Source organism: Sus scrofa, chromosome 1, assembly GCF_054392235.1.
Source record: "Sus scrofa isolate SSC_HxYL_T2T_F1_AM1 chromosome 1, Sscrofa_HxYL_maternal_Yorkshire_Landrace_v2.0, whole genome shotgun sequence".
NCBI classification, from domain to species: Eukaryota; Metazoa; Chordata; class Mammalia; order Artiodactyla; family Suidae; genus Sus; species Sus scrofa.
The window spans coordinates 170,087,788-170,111,061 of record NC_139383.1 but is presented as its reverse complement, the minus strand read 5'-3'; the positions used below and the strand labels follow the sequence as shown (position 1 = coordinate 170,111,061).

The 23,274-nt window shown below is 34.7% G+C and overlaps 1 protein-coding gene across 18 annotated transcripts in view; it reads left to right on the top strand.

The window, feature by feature from the left end:
* RELCH (RAB11 binding and LisH domain, coiled-coil and HEAT repeat containing) overlaps positions 1 to 23,274 on the top strand; it is a 109,732-nt gene that overhangs the window by 8,872 nt on the left and 77,586 nt on the right. For 10 of the 18 annotated variants that reach the window (XR_002346087.2, XR_014815975.1, XR_014815972.1 and 7 more), the window contains exons 2-5: positions 10,263 to 10,352; positions 19,005 to 19,076; positions 19,188 to 19,243; positions 19,358 to 19,471. Coding sequence is in view for 7 of the 18 variants with exons in the window: in XM_003121702.5 (XP_003121750.1) it covers positions 10,263 to 10,352; positions 19,005 to 19,076; positions 19,188 to 19,243; positions 19,358 to 19,471 (332 nt within the window). In the remaining 11 variants the exon portion in view is untranslated. The remainder of the gene's footprint in view (positions 1 to 10,262; positions 10,353 to 19,004; positions 19,077 to 19,187; positions 19,244 to 19,357; positions 19,472 to 23,274) is intronic. The other 8 variants (XR_014815967.1, XR_014815978.1, XR_014815976.1 and 5 more) reach the window with 1 other exon arrangement.

The following is a 23,274-nucleotide window of genomic DNA, read 5'->3' as shown; positions in this document are numbered from 1 at the left end:
CACATGTCTGGGACATATAGTATAGCTCACAGCAACGCTGGATCTTTAACCCCACTGAGTGAGGACAGGGATTTAAGCAGTATCCTCATGGATAGTAGTTGGATTCATTTCCACTGCCACAGCGGGAACTCTCGAGTTAATATTTATGGTCATTTGTAGTTAGTTAGTCTATGTAAGCGTAAAATAAATTATTAAAAGGTAAACATTGGATTTAGGATTTTGCAATTGTTCATTAAAATCTACTGCCATACAGTTAATGCATTATATTTTATGTCTGTAAAGGCATTGTACCTACATTTTTACAGATGTTTTTAATTACATTCATGTCAGTTATTTTTAAATATAATTTTTGTATTCTTCTTAGGCAATGCTTAGTTACTTAATTTTATAACTAATGGATGACTAGAAAAGGGGATTTGTCTTTTTGGAACTTAATATTTAAAAAAAAATCAATTTATGTTGCTATCTACAGAACAAATATTTTAAAAGCATAGGAGAGCAAAGATTCACAAATTGAAATAAAGAGAAGATTATAGCTCAGAAACAAGCTTAATGAGTCTTTGGAGTAGGAAAGAGTCAAATGATTAGGGAAGGGTAGACTATTAGATAGATTTTTCTCCTTCTAGAGGAAGTTATCTCCTACCATGTACATGCATACGCCAAAATAAAATCTCCAAATGAATTAAAATACTAAATGTGGGAAATGGAACTTGAAAACTTTTTGAAGAAAATATTAAAACATATTTATGACCTTGATTTAAGAATTTCTTCAACATAAAAATGGTAGTCTTTGAAGTAAGAGGTTGATATATTGGTATCAAAATTAAAATTCCTGTATGTGAAAAGATAACAGTGAAAGACAAGCCATAGACTAGGAGAACATATTTGCCACAAATATATAACAGTCAAAAGAATTTCAGATATAGAATTTATATAGAATGCCTGCAAACCTAATGAAAAATAGATAAAAAATAAAAATAGATGATTCAAAAAGAAGCAAACCAATGAAAAGATGCTCAAATTACCTAGTAATCAGAAAAATGCATTTCACAGTACCCAACCTTTTGGCAAAAATGAAGATGCCTGACAACACTTAGTATTCTTGATATGGAAGGAGCAGACATTCTTGTGTTACAACTACTCTGAAGAATAATTTGATAAAATCTAGTAAAGATGAAGATGTACACATCTTTCAACCCAGCTTGTCCACATATAAGTATTTATCTGGAACTCACAAGTGTGTATAACACAGTGTGTACAACATTGGAAACAGTCTTCTTGGCCATATATAATGGAAACACTAGTTAGTTATAGTATATTCATAAAATGGAAATCTTAGTAGCCATTAATCAAATCTCAGATCTGTTGTGGAGCTTCCATACAGTTCTATACCATTATGCAAATTTTCAAGCACATAAAACAATACTGCATATTATTTGTGGATACTTAAACATAGGTATTATAGATATAAAAACAACTAGAATCTCACTAAATCTGTTATTGTGATTGCCCTTGAGGAGGGAAGCATTAGGACATGAACTTTGTCTCTAAGGTATTATTTCTTTTTCAGTTTTGAAAAATGTTAACAGTTGTTTATATCAGGTGGTGGCTATATAGTGTTGTATTTTGCACTTTTCTTTTTAAAAACAATTTAAAGTATGTTCCATATTTTGTCAAAATTTACATGTGATAAATTCTGGCAAAACAAGGAAAATTTGTAGTGGGAATTACAACTGCTCTCTTAATCCTATAACTGTGCAGTGTGAACTGTTTGGTATTTTTAGTGACCTGAAATACCATCTTCTCTCTGATATATGAACACAAAAAATATATTTCACATGGTAAGTTATTTCTGCATATGTGTTTGGTGTGTGTCTGCCTTTTTTGTTACCTTATAGTGAATATTAGTGTCATATAATTTATTAATTAAATTTGCATGAAATAATAGCAAAATATTTCATCTTTGCTCATAAACTGTTGGTACATATGTACTAGTTTCTCTATTCTCAGTCTCCTATTGCCATTTGTAACCTTGAGGATCTATTTTATTTGGAAAGGAAATCTTAAGAATCAGTTAATGATTTTTGGTTTAATGTTGACACAGATCTCTTTTAGTATACATTTAGAATGTTTCAAATGGACAAAAACTATACCAATATCTTTTTATTGCGTTGTATGGGGAGTCTTGTAAATATTCTATATATCTGTATGAAAGTAGAATTACCATTAGAAAAGTACCTACCAACAGCCTTATCTTTCTAGTTTTTCTAGTCAGGGTGATAGGCATTCTTTACAATCATGGTAAAGACTGAAGCTTTTTTTTTTTTTTTTTCCAAGAATGGAAGTAAGAATAGTTGACCAAAGAATGTGGAGTGGAATGATGAGACTTATGAAAGTATCACCAAAATCTCTAGTCACATTGTAGTATTGTTCTTAATGTTTAAGATTTGTATTTTGTATGCCACAGGAGCGGCCCTAGAAAAGGCAGAAAGACAAAAAAAAAAAAAGATTTGCCTTTTGTACCCTCTAATAAGTTACAGTAGTAAGAATACTGATTTTTTGTCACGTGAACCTCCTAATAAGATGTCCATATCAAAAAGGTAACCTGTATTAATAGGTGATTTTTGAATCTGCAGCCTCACTGCACTCTTCCCAATGGATTTTTTAAATAACCAATATTATCTTCTGGGAGGACACTCTTTTTGAAAGTGATTTGGTGGTATCTATTACATTTTAAAATATTCCTGGAGTTCCCGTCGTGGCTCAGTGGTTAACGAATCCGACTAGGAACCATGACGTTGCGGGTTCGGTCCCTGCCCTTGCTCAGTGGGTTAAGGATCTGGTGTTGCCATGAGCTGTGGTGTAGTTCGCAGACGAGGCTCGGATCTTGCACTTTCTGTGGTTCTGGCGTAGGCCAGTAGTTACAGCTCCGATTCGACCCCTAGCCTGGGAACCTTCATATGCCGCGGGATCGGCCCAAGAAATGGCAAAAAAAAAAAAAATTCCTTAATATTCAATTCCATTTCTATAGTTTAGTCTAAGCAAGCTTGTTTGCATTAAAACTGTTGAATCTAGATTTTTTAAAATATCTTCTACAAATAAAGGTATCAAAGATCAAAGATCAAAAACAACCTGAATGTTCAACAGTAGAGGGTTGGCTAATTAAAACAGAATGATCTATATGTGCTGATGTGGAATGATCACCAAGATATATTATAAATTGAGTAAATTAGGATCCAGGAAGTGTGTGTAAATTGTTTCCATTTACATACAGAAAGGGAGAAATTGGCATATGCCTCCCATGTTTCTAAAAAGATACGTACAAGGAGTTCCCGTGTGGCTTAGCACTTAGTGAACCCGACTACCATCCATGAGGACATGGGTTCGATCCCTGGCCTTGCTCAGTGGGTTAAGGATCTGGCATTGCTGTAAGCTGTGGTGTAAGCCACAGATGCTTCAGATCCCGCGTTGCTGTGGCTCTGGCACAGGCTGGTGGCTATAGCTCCGATTGGACCCCTATCCTGGGAACCTCCATATGCCGTGTGTACGGCCCTAAAAAGACAAAAAGACCAAAAAAAAAAAAAAAAAGAAAAATGAAAAGATACATACAGAAGAATCTAAACTATGATTGTTGTCACAGGGGTTGATACCTGGTTGGCAGATGGGCTTGCCTCTTCTTTCATGCCCTTTTATATTTTACCACACATTGTGCCTTAAGTGGCAAGACTGGGATTCCAAACTAGATCAGTAATTTCCAAGTCATTCTTTCCTTTACAATCCCGACTACTGTTTTATGTCAGTTTTAAAGCACAGTTAAGCAAATGTTCTCAAATCAGTTTAGTATATGATCAGGCAAAGTATCTTAATAACTAACTTAGAGTATCTAATTAACTTGGAGTAGTCCAGTTGTACAATATTGATCATTTGGAAAATAAAGTGACAAACTATAGCACCACACCAAGGCAGAGGTGAATAATCTGCTGAATGAAATGCAACTAAGGAAATCCACCAACGTTGAATTAGCAAGTACTCTCTTTTTCAATCTTGAAGCTTTGCTGCTTGGTTCCATCTGAGTTTCTGGTCTAGTCATAGAATATGACTAAGCCTCAAGGTGGACACCACAGTTGCAATCATGGGTGTAACCTTCCAAAATTCCCCACCTATTATTTCAGAATTCCCCAGCAGTCAGAAACTATGTTCATTTGTTTTTGAAACCAGCTGATCCTGATTAGTTAGCTAATAAGATTGCTCAATGTGGTGTCATCAGGTTTTCTACTCGTCTACCAGTTCTGTGCTTGTAGATTGCAGCTGGACCCTCAGTTTTAGCCTTGTAACTGATTTCTGTGCCTTTAAGCTTTTCCTCCATCCTTATTTTTAATTCCTGTTTCTTTTTCTTTCTTTCTTTCTTTTTAGAGCTGCACCCACAGCATACGGAGGTTCCCAGGCTAGCGATCGAATCGGAGCTACAGCTGCCAGCCTACGCCACAGCCACAGCAACAGCCACAGCAACATGGGATCTGAAATGTGTCTGCAAACTATACCACAGCTCACAGTAACACCAAACCCTTGACCCACTGAGCGAGGCCAAGGATGGAATCCCCATCCTCATGGATACTAGTCAGATTTGTTTCCACTGCACCACAAAAGGAACTCCCCCTTAATTCTTTTTTTTTTTTTTGTCTTTTTGCTATTTCTTGGGCTGCTCCTGTGGCATATGAGGTTCCTAGGCTAGGGGTCTAATCGGAGCTGTAGCTGCCAGCCTACGCCAGAGCCACAGCAACTCGGGATCTGAGCCGCGTCTGCAACCTACACCACAGCTCATGGCAACGCCGGATGGTTAACCCACTGAGCAAGGGGTTAACTTCATGGTTCCTAGTCGGATTCTTTAACCACTGTGCCACAACGGGAACTCCTCCCCCTTAATTCTTAATCAAAGCTATCGTATCAGAGTTCCAGTCATGGCTTAGCAGAAACGAATCTGACTAGCATCTGTGAGGATGCAGGTTCGATCCCTGGCCCTGCTCAGTGGGTTAAGGATCTGAAGTTGCCATGAGCTATGGTGTAGGTTGCAGACATGGCTCAAAGCCCAAGTTGCTGTGGCTGTGGTGTAGGCCAGTGGCTACAGCTCCAATTTGCTCCCCAGCCTGGGACTCTCCATATGCCATGGGTTCAGCCGTAAAAAAGAAAAAAAAAAAAAAAAAAAAGAGTGCATTCTGTCATCATTATTAAAAGATTAAATGTATATAGAAATAAGACGGCTTTCATAGTGCTTTATAAAATCAGTCTGCATGCCTGTAGTCACTATGTATAGTGGATTCAGTTTTCAGACTTAATAAAACTTATATGCAGGTTTTACTGGTTTGCCAACTATGGTGAAAGTCCCTGATCATTCCATTTCTGAGTTATGACGTGAATTACTAAGAAGTTGCACAATCCTGAAATTTGAAGAAATGCTTTGTGGTTTATTAGAAAGTGGTAGTTTCTTTCTTAAAAATCATGCTAATTTTTCCAAACTCTTTCCTCTTTATATTTAAGTATTTGGAAAGACATTCGCTTGGCCTGAAAAAGGATTCTGGGTAAACCTAAAGAAGCATATTTATCTAGGAGCTATAATATTACCTATTACTCTTAAATTTCAAAGTACATTTTATTTACAAAATCTATTATCAGTTACCCCAACACTAGAATATTGATTTATAAAAATTCGTCCTGTTGGGTATACGTATTTTGATATGCAGGTTAGAGACATCAGAATAGCTAAGAAGATCGAAGATGTGCATGTGACCAAGAGCAGTTATAGTATCAAGAGGAATTTCTGGTTAGGGCTAGTAATGTCCAGATTAATTAGTATCACCCTAAAAAGCTGAGTTTTTTTGTTTTTTTGTGGGTTTTTTTTTTTTTGTCTTTTTGTCCTTTTTTTTTAGGGCCGCACCTGCTGCATATGGAGGTTCCCAGGTTAGGGGTCTAATCAGAGCTATAGCCAGCCGCCAGCCTACACCTGAGCCACAGCAACACCAGACCCAAGCCATGTCTGCGACCTACACCAAAGCTCACGGCAATGCTGGATCTGTAACCCACTGAGCAAGGGCAGGGATCTAACCCAAAACCTCATGGTTCCTAGTCGGATTCATTTCCTCTGCACCACGACAGGACCTCCAAAGCTGAGTGTTCAACAGTAAGCAGTTCTGCATGTTTAACATTTAATATAGAAGCAGATTCCTTTGTAAAAATGATTTTTTTTGAGAGCCTGTTTCACTCCTGTAAAGTATTATACTATGTACTTCCAGATCCTTTCTATCCTAGCCTGCCTTACCCCTTGGAGCATCTGTACATTGTAACCTTACTATTTACACTAAACTTGTCCTGCACTTTGAAAACTCCATAGGCTTATTTGTTCTTTCTCTCATGTGTTGATTTGGTAGAAATTTACTCTTTTTTTTTGGCCATAAATTCCCAGGCCGGGGACTGAACCCATGCCACAGCCATGATAACACCAGATCCTTAACTTGCTAGGACACCAGGGAACTCCAGTGGACATTTATTCTTTAGGCTCAGTTTTAAATGTTTTCTGATTAAAGTCTTCCAGGGCCCCAGACAGTGAAATGGAATGTAAAAGACAAGAAATTCCTGATCTGGTTAAAAAGTGAATAAAAAGCAAAACAAAACCACAAACAACTACACCACAGAGATCTAATAAGAGTTGAGATGTTTTTATATAAATCAATTTTCCATTTCCACTGTTTGATTTTACTATATGGTACTTAATCATCTTCCCGCATACTACATTTTTATCTACTTTGTTCTTTTACTATATAACAATTACCTACAGAGGACCTGGCAGTAGATGGAATAGGTACAACAGTAAGTATGGAGTAGGTGCTCCATAAATGTCTAATGAATGAATGAATGATAAAAGCTCCTTAAAAACAAACCACCCTGAATTTGAGGGTCATATGAAAACAAGCCTCAGTTCACGTTTCTCCCTGGCCTTAGCTGGCCAACCCCTGTTCTAAAGCATTATTCCCCTTAAATGAATATTATGTTTTTATGTTACAGCAAATAGAGAGGGAAGTGGGTTAACATTTCTCAAAATTTATTCTTAGTAACATTAGTTTTTTATAATAAGTATTCTCAGCAAAGGAATGTGGTAGATAAATGATTTTTGAGTAACGTTATTTTTTTTGTTTTGCTTTAATTGCCTCAGGACCTCTATGGATCTTTGATATACTATTGTATACTTTAAATACCTGAGATATTACACACACACACACACACATTTTTTCCCCCAACCTCTTATTAGGAGTATGTGAAGCACAAGTGCCTTTGTGAAAAATATTCAGGAAACTAATTAACATTATTTTACCTTTGTTTTTATTTATTTATTTATTGCTTTTTAGGGCCACACTTGTGGCATATGGAAGTTCCCAGGCTAGGAGGTGAATTGGAGCTACAGCTGCCTGCCTACACCACAGCCACAGCAACGCCAAATCCTCAATCCACTGAGCAAGGCCAGGGATCACACCTGCATCCTTATGGATACTAGTCAGCTTCGTTACCACTGAGCCACCACAGGAACTCCTTGCCTTTATTTTGGAAGAATATTTTTGTCAAATATAGAAATCGAGTTGCAGTTTTTCCCATTGCATCCTAAAAATGTTCCTTTTTTTAAAATTAATAGCTTTATTTAAAGAGAATTTAATTATCTTAAAATTCACTCATTTAGAGTTGGACAGTTCAACTTTTTTTACTATATAGGGTTATGTGGCCATCACTTTATCTAATTTTAGATCATATTTATCACCCCAAAAAGAAATCTCTCTCCAGTTATCAGGTATCCCATATACCCCCTCCCTCCTGCCCTAGAAAACTGCAATCAACTTTTATGCCCATATAGATTTAACTGTTTTTTGCACATTTCTTATGGATGGAGTCCTATAACATGTGGTTCTTTTGTGACTGGCTTCTTTTACTTAGCATAATATTTTCAAGTATCAGCCATGTCGTATCATGTTATCAGTTTTTCAGTTCCCGTTACTGCTGAATAGTATTCAATTGTATGTGTATATATACTACGTTTTATTTCTCCATTTGTTAATAGGCATTGGATTGTTTTCTTGCCATTGTGAAAAATGTTGCTGTGAGCAATCATGTACAAGACTTTGTGAGAATATATGTCTTCTTTCCTCTTGGGAACTAGGTCATGTGGTAGCTCTTGTGTTTAGTCTTTTGAAGAACTGCCAAGCTAATTTCAAAGTGGCTGCATGATTTAACATCCCCACCAGCAATATGTGAGGGTTCTAGTTTCTCCATATCCTGGCCAACACTTGTATTTTGTGTTTTTATTAAAGTAAGGTTTAACTCATATACCAAAAATTTACCCTTTTAAAGTATGCAATTCACTAGTTTTTAGTATATTTACAGAACTGATCCATACTTGCCACTCTGTATTCCAGAACATTATTATCACCCTTAAAAGAAATCCTATACCCAGTAGTGGTCACTGTTCATTCATCTGTATCACCAGTCCTGGCAAGCACTCATCTATTTTGTGTTTCTTGGATTTGCCTATTATAGATATTTGACATGAATAGAATCATATAATATATGGCATTATGTGTCTGGCTTCTTTCATTTACCATGCTTTCAAGTTTTATCTATGCTGGGCTTCCATGTGGCTCACAACAAGTTTTATCTATGCTGTAGCCTGTGTGAGTACTTTATTCCTTTTTGATGGCTGAATAATATTCTGTTGCATGGATATACCACATTTTATTTATCCATTCATCAGTTGATGGACATTTGGTTCTTTTGTATATTGTTGCCATTGTGAATAATATTGTTAGTAACATTCATAAACCAGTTTTTGTGTGAACACAAGTTTCCAGTTCTCTTGAGTATATACCTAGGATTGGAGTTCCTCAGTCATATGGCAATTACATGTTTAACTTTTTGAGGAACTGCCAAATTTTTCCAAAGTGGCTATGCCATTTTATATTTCAACCAGCAATAGCTGAGGGTTCCATTTTCTCCACATCCTCTGAAATACTGGTTAGCATCTGCCTTTTTTTTTTTTTTAATTATAACCATCTCGTGCATTTGAAGTGATTTGGTTTTCATTTCCCTAATGACTAAGGATGTTGAGAGCATCTTTCCATAAAGTCATTAGCCATTCATAAGTCTTTGGAGCAATGTCTATGTAAATATTTTGCCCATTTTTGAAATTACACTCTCTTTTTTGAGTTATGAATGCTTTATATTTTGTAGATATAAGCCCCTTATCTGATGTTTGATGGGCAAATACTTTCTCCCAGTCTGTGAGTTAGTGTTTTCACTTTCTTGGTAATGACTTTTAAAACACAAAAGTTTGGGGGAGTTCCTATCATGGCTCAGCTATAATAAACTCAACTAGTGTCCATGAGGATGCATGTTTGATCAGTGGGTTAAAGATCCGGTGTTGCCGTGAGCTGTGGTGTAGGTTGCAGATGCAGCTCAGATCCTACATTGCTATGGCTGTAGTGTAGGCCAGTAGCTACAGCTCCAATTTGACCCCTAGCCTAGGAACTTCCATATGCCACCTGGAATATAGAACTTCATATGCCCCTAGCCTGGGAACTTCCATAGACCTTTTTAAAGGTATGGCCCTTAAAAAAAAAAAATTAAATTAAAACCCAGAAGTTTTGGAGTTCCCTGGTTGGCCTACTGGTTAAATATTTGTTGTTGTCACAGCTATGGCTTGGGTTTGATCCCTGGCTCAGAAACTTACACATGCCACAAGCTCAGCCAAAAATAAGTAAATATATAAAACACAAGTTTTTCATTTTGATGAAATCCAGTTCATTTATTTCTTTTTTGGACTGTTTCTGAACAATGTTTGTGTATATTGTAGAGACAGGTTTCTGTTTTACTTTTTCAAAGTGTTGTTTGTTGACTTTTTTAGCAGGAAATTATCTGGTTGAACTTAGTCTGCAAACTCTTGGGCAGCAGCTCAAATTTCATTTCAGTTTTTTTATCTTTATCTGGGCTGGTTGCAGTATACCCTGTGTGTGCATTGTTCGGGAGTTAGAGATTTGGGCAGGGAAACTTGAGTTGCCTTAAAGCAGTTTAATTGGTGTGCGTATTTTTACCTTATTGTTTTAATAAAATTCTAGATCTTAGAATCATAGTTTATTAACTAGAAAAAAATCATGTTATTTCTTCTAATCCCTTATTTTGGCAGTTAAATAAAAACCTGTTTAATTCTTTTATTTTTTGCTTTATCACAGATCGAGCTGGGAGCATCAGTACCCTTGATTCTTTAGACTTTGCAAGATATTCAGATGATGGTAACAGGGAAACAGATGAGAGAGTGGCAGGTGAGTAAGACTATAAAAACAGATTGGGATTTTTTGTGACATTCCAGAAATATTAAAAATGACTTTAAGAATTCTCTTCCTTCTACAATTTTGTGTGAATGTAAATTATATAGTTATACAAAGTTATGTTACTAATTTATTGGCTCCAGGGGAACATCCCAAATGCCCCTTCCAGTGTTGCTGTGAGTTTTTGGTTGTGTACTCTTACCATTTGTGAGTTCTGCTTGTAGCCAACAGTTTACAACCATGTAGTTATAAAACTGGTGTAAAACAGATTTAAGTTAGCCATGGTTTAGTACAAAATTTGTTGGACCTTGGCCTCCTCATTCCATTTATCCTCCAAACCAGGGCTGAGTAATATTCATGTGTTATATACCAAAAACCTTTTTAACTGATTGTTAAAAGTTGGTTGAAATATTTCCATGTTGGCAGGTGAATAAAATTTTGTCTTGGTTCCCTGGATGCTCCCTGGCCATCATAAGCATCTCTCCAGAAATTTCTCCTGACTTTCCTTTGATCCAGAAAATAAAGGATTAATGGCTGGCCCAGCAGAGGCCTCCAGGACCATCCCATTCTAAAAAGAAGACCAACATCCTTTTTGGTTGCTTGCTTCCTCATTCCAGTCTCCTTCCCCTCTCCACCCTCCCACCAGCTCTGCCTTTTAGGCATCAACATTGGATCTATAGGTACTTCAGAAGACCAATTTATAACTTCTGTGTTCTGACCACATTAAGTGAGGCCAGTTGGATTCTGTTGGGATTCTACTCTGGAATTTGCCAGTGTAACAGCCCTAGCTCCTCAAGCGTCAAGTGTCTGGTCACTTGCAGTATATGGAAGGGCCACACCTGCAGTATATGGAAGTTTCCAGGCTAGGAGTCGAATTGGAGCCACAGCTGCCAGCCTACACTGCAGCCACAGCAACACAGGATCTGAGCCACATCTGCAACCTGCACCACAGCTCGTGGCACCCACAGAGCGAGGCCAGGGATTGAACCCACATCTTCATGGATCCTAGTCAGGTTCCTTACCACTGAGCCATAATGGGAGCTCCCTGAAGTAATTCTCGAATGTCTTATAGGAGTTGTAGTTTTCATAGGACATTGACTCTGAGATAGATGGGAAGCAGACAGACATCAGGTACTTTGATCCCCAAGAATGGAGGGCACAGCTGGGAGAGGAGTGATGCCACATGCGACAGAAGGAGCCCGTGAGGGCAGAATGGGGTCCAGGAACATCTGTATTTTGGATTCCTCTCTTGATCACCTCTTGAATTTTTCTTCCATTTACTGGGATAAGTTTGTTAAAACCTATAAAATGTTTGTCATAGTAATTATGCATAAAAGTGATTGCTAATTTTTGCATAGCACTTACTCCATTCTAAACACTATTGTAAATGTATATTAATTCATTGGGTTACAGAATTATCGTCCTCATCTGCACACCCCCGCCTCTCCCAGTAAACTGAAGCACCCAGAGAGATTATTTAAATCTCTAGTGACAGAGTTAAGATTCAAATGCAGGTAGCCCAGCAACAGAGCCCGCAACTGACTGTACCATATCCTACCTTTAGCATGAAGAATGAGGTTTGACCTGATTAAAATGACATTCTGAAATGTGGTTGTCATTCATTCTTGAGAATAGAGCTATTGAATGTTTAAAAATCTCAAGACAGTATTATATGAGGGGAAAAAAAGATATTATTGTTTTGAGTTCAACAGAAGCTAAGAGGATTCAGCAGTGAAAACAATAGCAATATCAATTGAATGGGGAATCACTGGAAGAGTTTAATGCAGCTTCCTGTATCAAGTCATGATTTAGTCATAGTATTATTAATTAGTAGCTGTATCAAAATAGCAAGTCACATCAATTATATCTGAAAATTAGCAAATCAGATGGGACTGAGTAATCTTAGGACTAATTTATGCTACTAATTATATCATTTGTTAAGTGGCATGTTGTATTTAATTATATGGTAAATGTTAGATATGTTTTATGTTCTATATTAATTATTAAATATGTGGTATTTTAGTTTATTAAAGACTAACCAAATATTTCTAGTTTTGTATATTGTATTATTGTTCAAATGGTTACATATTAGAAAATAACATAATCAGAAATTGACCACATAATTGTTTTCATTCCTTTAATATTTATTTGAAAACTTAAATTTTAGATTGGGTTATCATCGTTCTTGTTATTTAGGTATCTTAGTATTTCCAATTAGGGGAAACACTGGTGAAAAAACAAAATGTTATAACTAAGCATAATTAAGAGTGAAAATTTTAAATATGTGGTAGTTTTGACCTTACATTTTTAATCTAAAGATTATACTCTCATCTCTAAGTCTGGGGAGATAAAGTAATTTTTGCTTACTATATAATGTTAATATATAAATATATGCTGTCTTGAGAGAGGCAAATACTGTATGATACCACTTGTATGTGAAATCTAAAAAATAATCCCAATGAATCTATATAAAAAACAGAAAGAAAACAATCTTATGGTTACTAAGGGGGAGAGAGAAGAAAGGATAGGACAAATTAGGAGTATAGGATTAACAAACTACTCAACATAAAATCGATAAGAAACAAAGACTTACTCCGTAGCACAAAGAATTATACCCAACATCTTGTAATCACCTAAAATGGAATATAATCTGCAAAAAAAATCAAATGACTCTGCTGTATACTGAAACTAACACAGTACTGTAAATCAACTACACTTCAGTGTAAATGAATGAATGCTGATTTTCATCTTCATTGGAAGAGTGAGGGAAATATATGTTATTCCAAGAGAATAACTTAGACTATTACCACTATCAGAATTTCCATTTCCAAAAAGATTTTTGGCTCCTTACCAACCATTGCTAGTAACTTAGAAGTTAATCACAAGACCAGTAATCCAGAAAAGATAATTATCCTGTCATCTGTCATTGGATCACATGTAAACCTCACTGAGAAAGAACAAAATCTGTATTATTCTCCTATACCAGTTCTGGGCAAAAGGAGGTTATAGATAACAGAAGAATCAAGCCCATTGCCCCCACCATGGAAATGTAGGTTCTACTCCAGCCTCTAGTAAACTGTTGCTATATATGAGACATATATATGTGTGCATACATATATATTCTGCATGTACAGCATCATTTTTATCATCTTTTCCCTAAATTAAAAAATCTGGTTATTTTTTTCAAGTCTGCATAGTTACTTCTTTAAAGAAGAAAAGAAAGATCACTTTAATGAACAAATGTTTATTGAGCACTACCTCTGTGCCAGGCACTGTGTTCGGTGCTTTATAATTTGTCCTGTTTTGTAATAGTTGTGATTTTTCACTGACACATGAATACGATAAAAATATAGGATTGTGGATTTAACTGTAAAGCGTTCTTTCATGTTCAAGCTGCAGTCTTTTTCTTTTACCTCTCTGCCAGTGTGCAGAAAACAAAGACCTTAAAAGAAAGAAAAGAGAATCAGTTTCTCCCTGTATGATTTGTAATTGAAGTTGCAAGCAATGCTGTCTGATTTGACTTTACTTCTTGAACTAAGGATAATTTTTTAAAAAAAGCATTGTAGAGTTGGCAAAATAAAATAAAATACTTATTTAATCTTGTCATCAATCCTTCTGAACAATGCTTCAGAATGATATTCTTACTTTGTAGATCAGAAAACTGCAAGGCTTACCAAGATTGAGAAATTTGCCCAGTAAATTTCCATATAGTGAAAGGTAAAATCAGGATGTGAACACATGGGTTTTTATTCCAGAGCCTGCAATATATCTTTAAGTACCAGGCTGGAGCTTTGACTAATGTATGCATTCATGTGCATAGCAGAATCTTCTCTTTCCCATAAAAGAGTGCTTCACCATAGTCATTTTCTTTCATAAAAAGTAACATTTTAGAGCTTTTCATTTAAAATAATTCCCACCTCTGAATTTAGAAGTGTGAATTTTCACATAAAAATGATTTAAGGAATAGTAGACACCAAACCAAAATGAAGTTAATCTTACTGATTTTTTTGGTAGAACTAAAAATCTTAATCTTACTGCGTTTTTAGTAGAACTAAAAGACTTTCTAATACGTTATTAAACAAAGCTACAGTACATATAAATTTTCAAGTTTACTTCAAAGGATAACAAAGAACATCTATATTCTAAACATTGGGGGTTGTCATTCTTTAATTTAGGCATTTTGACCATCTGCACTGTATTAGGTACTATATTAGGCACTACATACAGAAACGTGAAATAGATAAAACTTCTGCCCTCAAGGAATTTGTGCTAAAACATGTCTATATCTGCAAAACAAATAAATGTTCAATAATCTGGAAATAATGATAAGGAACTTGTTAATTTTGGAACTATCTACATCCTTGTCTCTTTTAGCATCAGAGTCTCTGACTTTATTTGTTCTCATACTTCTGCCTGTTACTGTATTACTTCTCTAGTTCACACCTTAATTTTTATGTTGGGATCTAGAGAACTACAGAAACTGTGCTTTCTAATTTGTAGAGAAAGACACTCCTGATTGCTGGTAAGATCACTGTTATTTCAGATTTACTAGCTATGGCTTCAAGAAGTGGAATACCCATGCATGCAAAAACACTTTTTGAGTGCTCTATATTTAAGTTATTACACTGTTCTGGGAACAATAACCAAGAGGGTAGACATATGAAGCCTTTTTAAGGATGTGAAATTTAACAGATGTTCTAAAATTACATTCAGATTTTTGCCCATGGGATAACCTGGCCTTGTCCCCTGGGAGAGAAGCATCAATTCACCTCTCATTCCTTAGCTGATGGTCTATAGCATACATATCCAGCTCTGTCAGGATTAAATAAGCCTATCTGCCTTATTATAACATTTTTCCCTTAGTACAGATAACTGTACTTCCTATTAGCAGTACTTTTTTGTTTTTCTTATTTTCAATCTTAAATCTTATGATTTTGTATGATTTAAAATAGGATAGATACTCCAATGAGGTTTAAAAGGCACCAAGCCTTTACCAAGGTTGTAAATTGTAATGTATGTAAGTCATAAAGGTTTAAACTAGGATAATTACAGGGACAATTAGGATGAATGGTTATTTAGATTATTTAGGATTCAGGTATCATGGCTTGGACATTTAATTAATGTGGGAATAAAGCAAGAGGTAAGTGAAGAGTCATCTCCAGGTTTTTTGTTTGGGCGTCTGGGTAGATAGCAGTGCCCTTAATGGAGAGAGACTGCAGGAGGAGGAGGGAGGACAAATTTCACAGGAAGATGGTAAAATTTCTTTAGATATAATCGAATTCAAAATTCATGAGACATTCAAGTGGTCATTCCAGGTGATAATGAATTTTAAGTAGGGTGTATCTTGGGGGCAAGGTTTAAAGATGAAACCCTCAGAATACTGGTGATAGTTAAAAATGTAAGAATGAATGTATCATCCCAGCGGAGTATATAGCTTAATAAAGGGACCAAGGAGGACACTCTAGGAAACACCAATTTTGAGATGAATGATAGAGGAATGTGTAAGAGAACCTGAGCAGAAGGAACAGTAATGGGAAGAGTTTTCTTCTTTTAAAGCTTGAGGAGGGGAACTTTTTCCTAGATGAATATTAAAAACAATGTCTATAAACCATGAAGATTGCATCTTGCTTTCATTCATTTACCTCTGACTATTTGCTAAGTCATGCCTAATAATACTATACTTTTCTTAAGTCTATAATAGGCAGGGAGAATTCTCTAAAATATTCCTAAAATATTTAAAAATAACCAGGAGGGGTTATTTTAGGAATAATTTTTATTCTGACTTGTATTCTTTTGAGAATTTTCTTCTTTTCCTAGAACTGTTCCCGGGATGATTCTTTCCCTAGAACTGTTCCTGTGATAATAAAATAAGTGTTAAAGATGGGGAAGTAGTATTTTATTAAGAAGTAAAATCACATTATATTCCGGGAAAAAAAAACCCAAGAAATTCTGACTTGAAAGAAGACAATTTCATGTCAACTATGAGATGGCAAGGTCCTTGACTCAGCTCTGTTGATATAAACTCTTCAATGGTGAAGAAAAAGATGGATGAAAAATAACTTTGATCAGTGTTATGAGAAAGATCTTCCAAAATATGTATTATTTTGAGTTTTGAGCCAAAAGAACTAAGATTAACAAATATTTCAAGATAATATCAGTGATATATTGAGTTGGAGCAACAAAGAATCAATAATTTTTTTTTTTTTTTTGCTTTGAAAGTTAACACTTTACCTTTGGTATCTCCCCATGATCAATTGTCTGTCTCCCAAGTCGTGAGCACCTGGTCTTTAAGTACTCAAGTACCTCTGATACGATACCAGTATTATCCAACCCTTATTGGGAAATAACTCTTTCCACTAATCTAGAATTGTTTATACTGACTTGATCATTAATTATCTTTATAAGATTATAATGTGCAATATTAGAATATACTTATATTTGCAGTTCCAATAAACTGCAGTTCCAATAAAATTATATTTAGCAGGGTTGGGCTAGTAGAGGGTCGGGATAGTGGAGTGAGAAGGCCAGTAGTTTGTTCCTATTGTGTTTTTTAAAAACACACTTCAAACATTTTTATGAAGAATTATAGTACTTGAAAGCTACTTGAAGGTTACTTGGTACAGTGTATTTCTTTATAGGACAAATTTTGAGCCCAGAAGTGACAAATTCATATATGTGTAAATATAGCTGTTCAGACCTTTCTTGTGAAACTTTTTCATATAACTGCGATTACTTGATTGTACTGTGCCTTTATAGAGTTGTGCTGTAGCTTCAAAGATACGCCTTTGTCTTTTAAAGCCTGTATTGTATATTAAGAAACATGCAGCAGAGTGAATTCATTTTGATAAACACTATTTTTTTAAAGCCTTCGTAACTCTTAATGACATTTGGCAATGTATGTGTAGATGTGCATAAAAATATAAATTCTTGCCGTCTGACATGGGTTTTTCTGGCTTTCTGTGCCTTGATCATTCAGTGTTTTGCTCTTGGTCACCTAAACTTTCACCAGTTGAGTTTGAGTTTTTTTTTCACAGTTTGTGTTTTAACCAGTTTTTTAAAAATTTTTTTCATGTTTATGTCATTCTGGTACAGGGCATTTCTGATCTGCAATTGTTCTGTAATATGTCTTAGTAAATTGTAAATGATACTGAAAGCATAATATGTATACTCATTTTGTTTATGGTGTAGTTAAGTGCTTTTAAATCAAAATCAATTACTTAGAGTTTTGAAATTAAAAAAAGAAAGTAAACCTATTCTGTACTTAGCTTACACACTGAATGTGTACAGCCTCACTTTAAACACAAAGTTTTAGAAACAAAGAGTTTCTAAAGCTGATAGTTTTAGGGAAAATGTTTTATCTTTGTTGCACAGAAATGTTTGCAGATCAGCATTGCTGACTACCAAAAAAGAAATAGTAACATACATGTCATCTGATTTTTAGTTGTGCTTCCATGTTGCTGCAGTGAAATTCTGTGCATCAAAATAATTGGCCATCTCATGTACTAGATGTGATTCAGTTACATCTTAAGTTTTTAATGAAAATATGCAAACTGAGTGAATTCTATTTTTTCCATATATTTCTATAGCTTTGTTGTCTCTGATAGCATTTTATTTGCCATCTTCTTTTTTCTGTTTATTAGTCCTTCAAGAGAAAATTGCGTAAGTTATAAATTTGCTAGTTTTTATAGAACTATTTAAATAATCATTTAATATCTAGTTGTGACAACGAGCACTTCATTTTCTCAGAGCTTTACTTCATAGAAATGGTTTTTTCCCCCATAGACTCCTTGGTGACAGAAGAGATCTTTAAGTTTCATTAGTACCTCTTAATATGAACAAATATCTATTTAAAGAGTTGTCAGAAACTTTGAAATTCTACTTAATTTTACCCAGTATCCTTAGATAACTACACATTTGAATTTTACAATTTATTTTAGATCTTAAATTATAAATTAAAAGAGAAACTATTTTTATCCTTTGACTTTAAGTGAAACCTAAAATAAAACCCTAGATACTTTTTTAGATGTGTGTATAACATATCTGTGCTTGTTTATAGAAAACATATACTTGTTTGTAGAAAAATTTATAGGCATCCCCCATTTGTTAAATATTTAAACCATATCCCTTCAACATTGACTGATGTTTCTGTATCTCAATTTATAACATTAATCTAGATAATGCATTTAAACATACCTTGTTTTTAAATCCTAAGATTTTCTTTGAGTATATTTGCTAGGACTTCATCTAATTTTTGTCTTTCCCCCAAGTTATGTCACTTGAAAACATTTCATTGCATTTCTTACCTAGACTGAGTAAAGCAGAAGCATCTAAATTACTAAGATTTTCATTTACCTAAATGAGAGTATGCTGTAGATTTTAATTTTAAATAGAACTTTTCCTTGTCAGACAGCTAGAACATTTGCTCAATAGTCCCCTGTATTCTAAAACTATGGAAAACATTCACCAGTTTGCTTGCAAATCAACTCTGCTGCATGCGTTCACAAGTTTCATAAAGATTGCATGCTTTCTGTTTTCAATACAAATTGTATTTTTTTTTCATACCCATCCTTGCTTTTTATTTTTTTATTTTTGTTTCCCTTTTCTTGGTTGGATGCCTGTGTGTGTTTATTCCAAATCCCTGTCCAGTCCTGGAGTTTGAACTACGGAAAGCCAAGGAGACCATTCAGGCCCTCCGAGCCAACCTGACAAAGGCTGCAGGTGGTGTACATAAAACTTTTTTGAGACTTTTTCTACTTTGACAATGTAGATGTAGCTGAGGTATTTTCAAATGTAAAATAGTAAAACGTTATTCATATTTTCTCCCACCAGAACACGAAGTTCCTTTACAGGAACGAAAAAATTACAAATCAAGTCCTGAAATTCAGGTGGGTGAATCTGAAAGCATTCAGATCTAAAAGTATCTTCCGCATAAACTGGTAGCACAAGTGTTGAAGGAAGAAAACTTACAGTATTGTATCTGTCTTTTATTTTATCTCCAGGAGCCAATCAAGCCTCTTGAAAAGAGAGCTCTAAATTTCTTAGTCAACGAATTTTTATTGAAGAATAACTACAAGCTGACATCAATAACCTTTTCAGATGAAAATGATGATCAGGTACAGTTTCTTTTCTGGTTTTTAAACAATGATTTGTTTCCTTTTTAATTTATAATGTGCCTTATTTTCTTTTTTTATCTAGTTTTAGTTTTTTACAAAGTTATACATGAAAAAAAATTCATAAGACTAGCTACCAAACGCATTACCTTACCTACTCAGTCTAGTATTTTGTTGGCTTATAGATTTCTTCTCTCTACATAAAGACTTATCATTCTTTCCAGGAACCTTTTTATAACTCCCCAGTAATTGTATAATCTACTCATATTTACATGTATTTATAAAATGTGTTCTTTTTTTACTTTAAAATATTTACTTAGTAGTACAAATTAATGAATACTTGTAAATTCAGTCTAAAACCTCTTCATTAACACTCTAATAATTCAGATGATAGATGGATAACAGTAATTAAGAGAGAATATTTTGTTTATTTACTTTTATTTCCCCAGTACATTATTTTTTTTCTACTGTAAAGAGAGAATATTTTGAATAAGAGTGAGAATATAAGTTGTGTTCCTGAATAGGAGCCAGTTTTAGAACCTTATTATTTTTCTGATAAAATCTTATAAGCAAAGAAATGATGCTTTGTTTAGTGTTATCTTCTAACTCTATTATATTTTGACTTTGTAGTGCTAACGGGTCAGTTTTAATCATGTACCTTAATAATGTAAATACCAAAGAGTATACTATGTAGAAATCAGGAAACTGTCATTTTAAATCAGGTATATTCCATTGGTCCATAAAATATCCCGTGGATCATTTAGCTAAAGTAGAAGTTCTCTAGGAAGATAGCAGTTCAGTTACTCCCTCAGTTTTTGTAATGTATTTGACAAAAACTAAATTTAATAAAGTATCTAGTTATTTTTTATTAAATGACAATTTTACTCAACCATAAAAATAAATTTATAATGTTATAATATACTATGATTATATTTTAGCTTGATCATGTTTTATCACAAATTTAGGTTAATGATCAACTAAACAATGAATAAGAAATAATGTTGAATATATGTGAACTTTTGAGAGACCAAAAAGAAGCAAAGAGGAACAAAGAATAGATGACACAGAGAAAACAATAGCAAGACGATAGATTTAAAACCCAGCCATATTTAAACTCACTTTAAATGTAAATGATCTATCATTCCAAATTAAAAGGGCAGAAATTACCAGAGATTTCAAGCTGGCTTTCTCAATAATTGATAGAACAAGGTAATAGGACATAGAACACTTATGATATACTGTCAATTAACTTGACAATTAACTCAAGTTATAAAACATTCCATCTTTCAATAGCTGAATACATGATTTCAAATATATATGGGCCACTCCAGATAGATAATATTATAGGCAATAAAGCAAGTCTTAATATTTAAGAGGATTTTAAATATTTCAAAGTAACACATAAGTTAAAGAAGAAATTAAAAAGGAAATTATAAAGTATTTTGAACTAAATAAAGATGAAGCAACACCATCAAAATTTCCAGGATATTGCTAAAGTAGTAAGTACTTAGAGGAAAATTTATAACACTAAACTTTTTTTTTTTTTTTTTTTTTTTTTGTCTTTTTGCTATTTCTTGGGCTGCTCCCGCGGTATATGGAGGTTCCCAGGCTAGGGATTGAATCGGAGCTGTAGCCACCGGCCTACGCCAGAGCCACAGCAACGCGGGATCCGAGCCACGTCTGCAACCTGCACCACAGCCCACGGTAACACTGGATCGTTAACCCACTGAGCAAGGCCAGGGATCCAACCTGCAACCTCATGGTTCCTAGTCGGATTCGTTAACCACTGCGCCACGACGGGAACTCCATAACACTAAACTTTTTATAACAGGAAATAAGGACGATTTCATATTGATGAAAATCAGCTTTTACTTTATGAAACAAGAAAAACGAAATTAAGCAAAACCCAAAGTAAATAGAAGAAAGGAAATAATAAAAATGAGAGTATAAATCAATGATAAAAGCAACAGAAAACAATAGAGAAAACCTAGTAAATAAAAAAAACTGGATTTTTGAGATTAATAAAAATAGTAAACCTCTAGCCTAACTGATTAGGAAAAAGAAATAAGATGCAAATTATCAAAATCTGGAATGAGTGAGGTTATATCACTATAGATTTTACTTATATTAAAAAGTTAAAATGGGAATGTTATGAGCATCTTTACTTGAAAGAAGACAGCTACCAAAGTTCACTCAAGAAGAAACAGATTTGAATAACTTTTTATTTATTAAATAAATTGAATTTGTACTTAAAAACCTTTCTACAAAGGAACTCTAGGTGTAGATGGTTTCACTTGTGAAATGCACCAGATATTAAGGAAGAAATAATACCACTTCTCCACAAATTTTTCTAGAAATTGAAGAGAAGGGACTACTTCCAAACTCATTCTCTTCCAGCATAATTCTGATATCAACATCTATCTATCAACAGATAGAAACATTGCAAGGAAAGAAAATTACAGACATGAATGCAGAATTTTTCGTTATAATATTTTACTATATGAAATCCAACAATGTAAAAAAGCTAATACATTATGATCAAATGATTTAATCCAAAGAGTGCAAGGTTGATTTAATAACCAAAAATCAGTAGTTGTAATTCACCATATTAAGAAAATTCTTTTTGGGGGTGGGAGTTTAGTGCTCCATCCATGGCAAATGGAAGTTCCCAGGCTAGGGACTGAATCAGAATTACGGCTGCCAGCCTACACTGCAGCCATAGCAACTCGGGATCCAAGCCACATCTGTGACCTACACTACAGTTCATGGCAATGTCAGATCACCGACCCACTGAGCGAGCCCAGGGATCGAACCCACATCCTCATGTATACTAGTTGGATTCGTTTTCACTGTGCCACAACAGGAACTCCAGAAAATTCTTTTTTTTTTTTTTTTTTTTTTTTTTTTTTTGTCTTTTTGTCTTTATAGGGCTGCACCCGCAGCATATGGAGGTTCCCAGGCTAGGGGTCTAATCGGAGCTGTTGCTACTGGCCTTCACCAGAGCCACAGCAACCCCAGATCCAAATTGCATCTGCAACCTACACCACATCTCATGGCAACGCGGGATCCTCAACCCAATGAGCAAGGCCAGGGATTGAACCCTCAACCTCATGGTTGCTAGTTGGATTTGTTAACTACTGAGCCACGATGGGAACCCCAGAAAATTCTTAAAAGAGAAAAAAATCATGTGATCACCTCAGAAGATAACATTTGACTTAATTAAACATGCATTTCCCATAAAATAAAGGACTTAGAAATTGAGAGGAATTTCCTCAGTCTCATAAAAGGCATTTATAGACAAGCTGTCACTAAAATCATTCTTAATGATAAAAGGAATAAAACAAGGATATCTGTGCTCACTACTTCTACTGAACATCATACTGAAGTTGCTATCCAATACAAGGCAAGAAAAAGAAATAAAAGATACATATTTTGGAAATGAAGCAACAAAACTCCAAATTCAACTGATGACATGATCGTATATGTAGAAAATTCTATAGACTATCTAAAAAAGATACTATAAAAAAAGTTGTGGGATACAAGATCAATTAAAAATATGAATTGTTTTTCTATGTGTTAGCAACCACTAGAAATTGAAATTTTAAAGATACCATTTACAAAAGCATCAAAAAATGGGAAGTACTTAGGGATCAATCTGATAAAGGATTATACACTGGAAACTATTGTGCACTCCAAGAGGAAGTAAAGAAGACAGAGGAAGTAAAGAAGACATAAATGAAGAGATACATATCTTCTCATAGATCAAATTGACTGTCAAAATGTCAGTTTGCCCAAAATGATTTGTA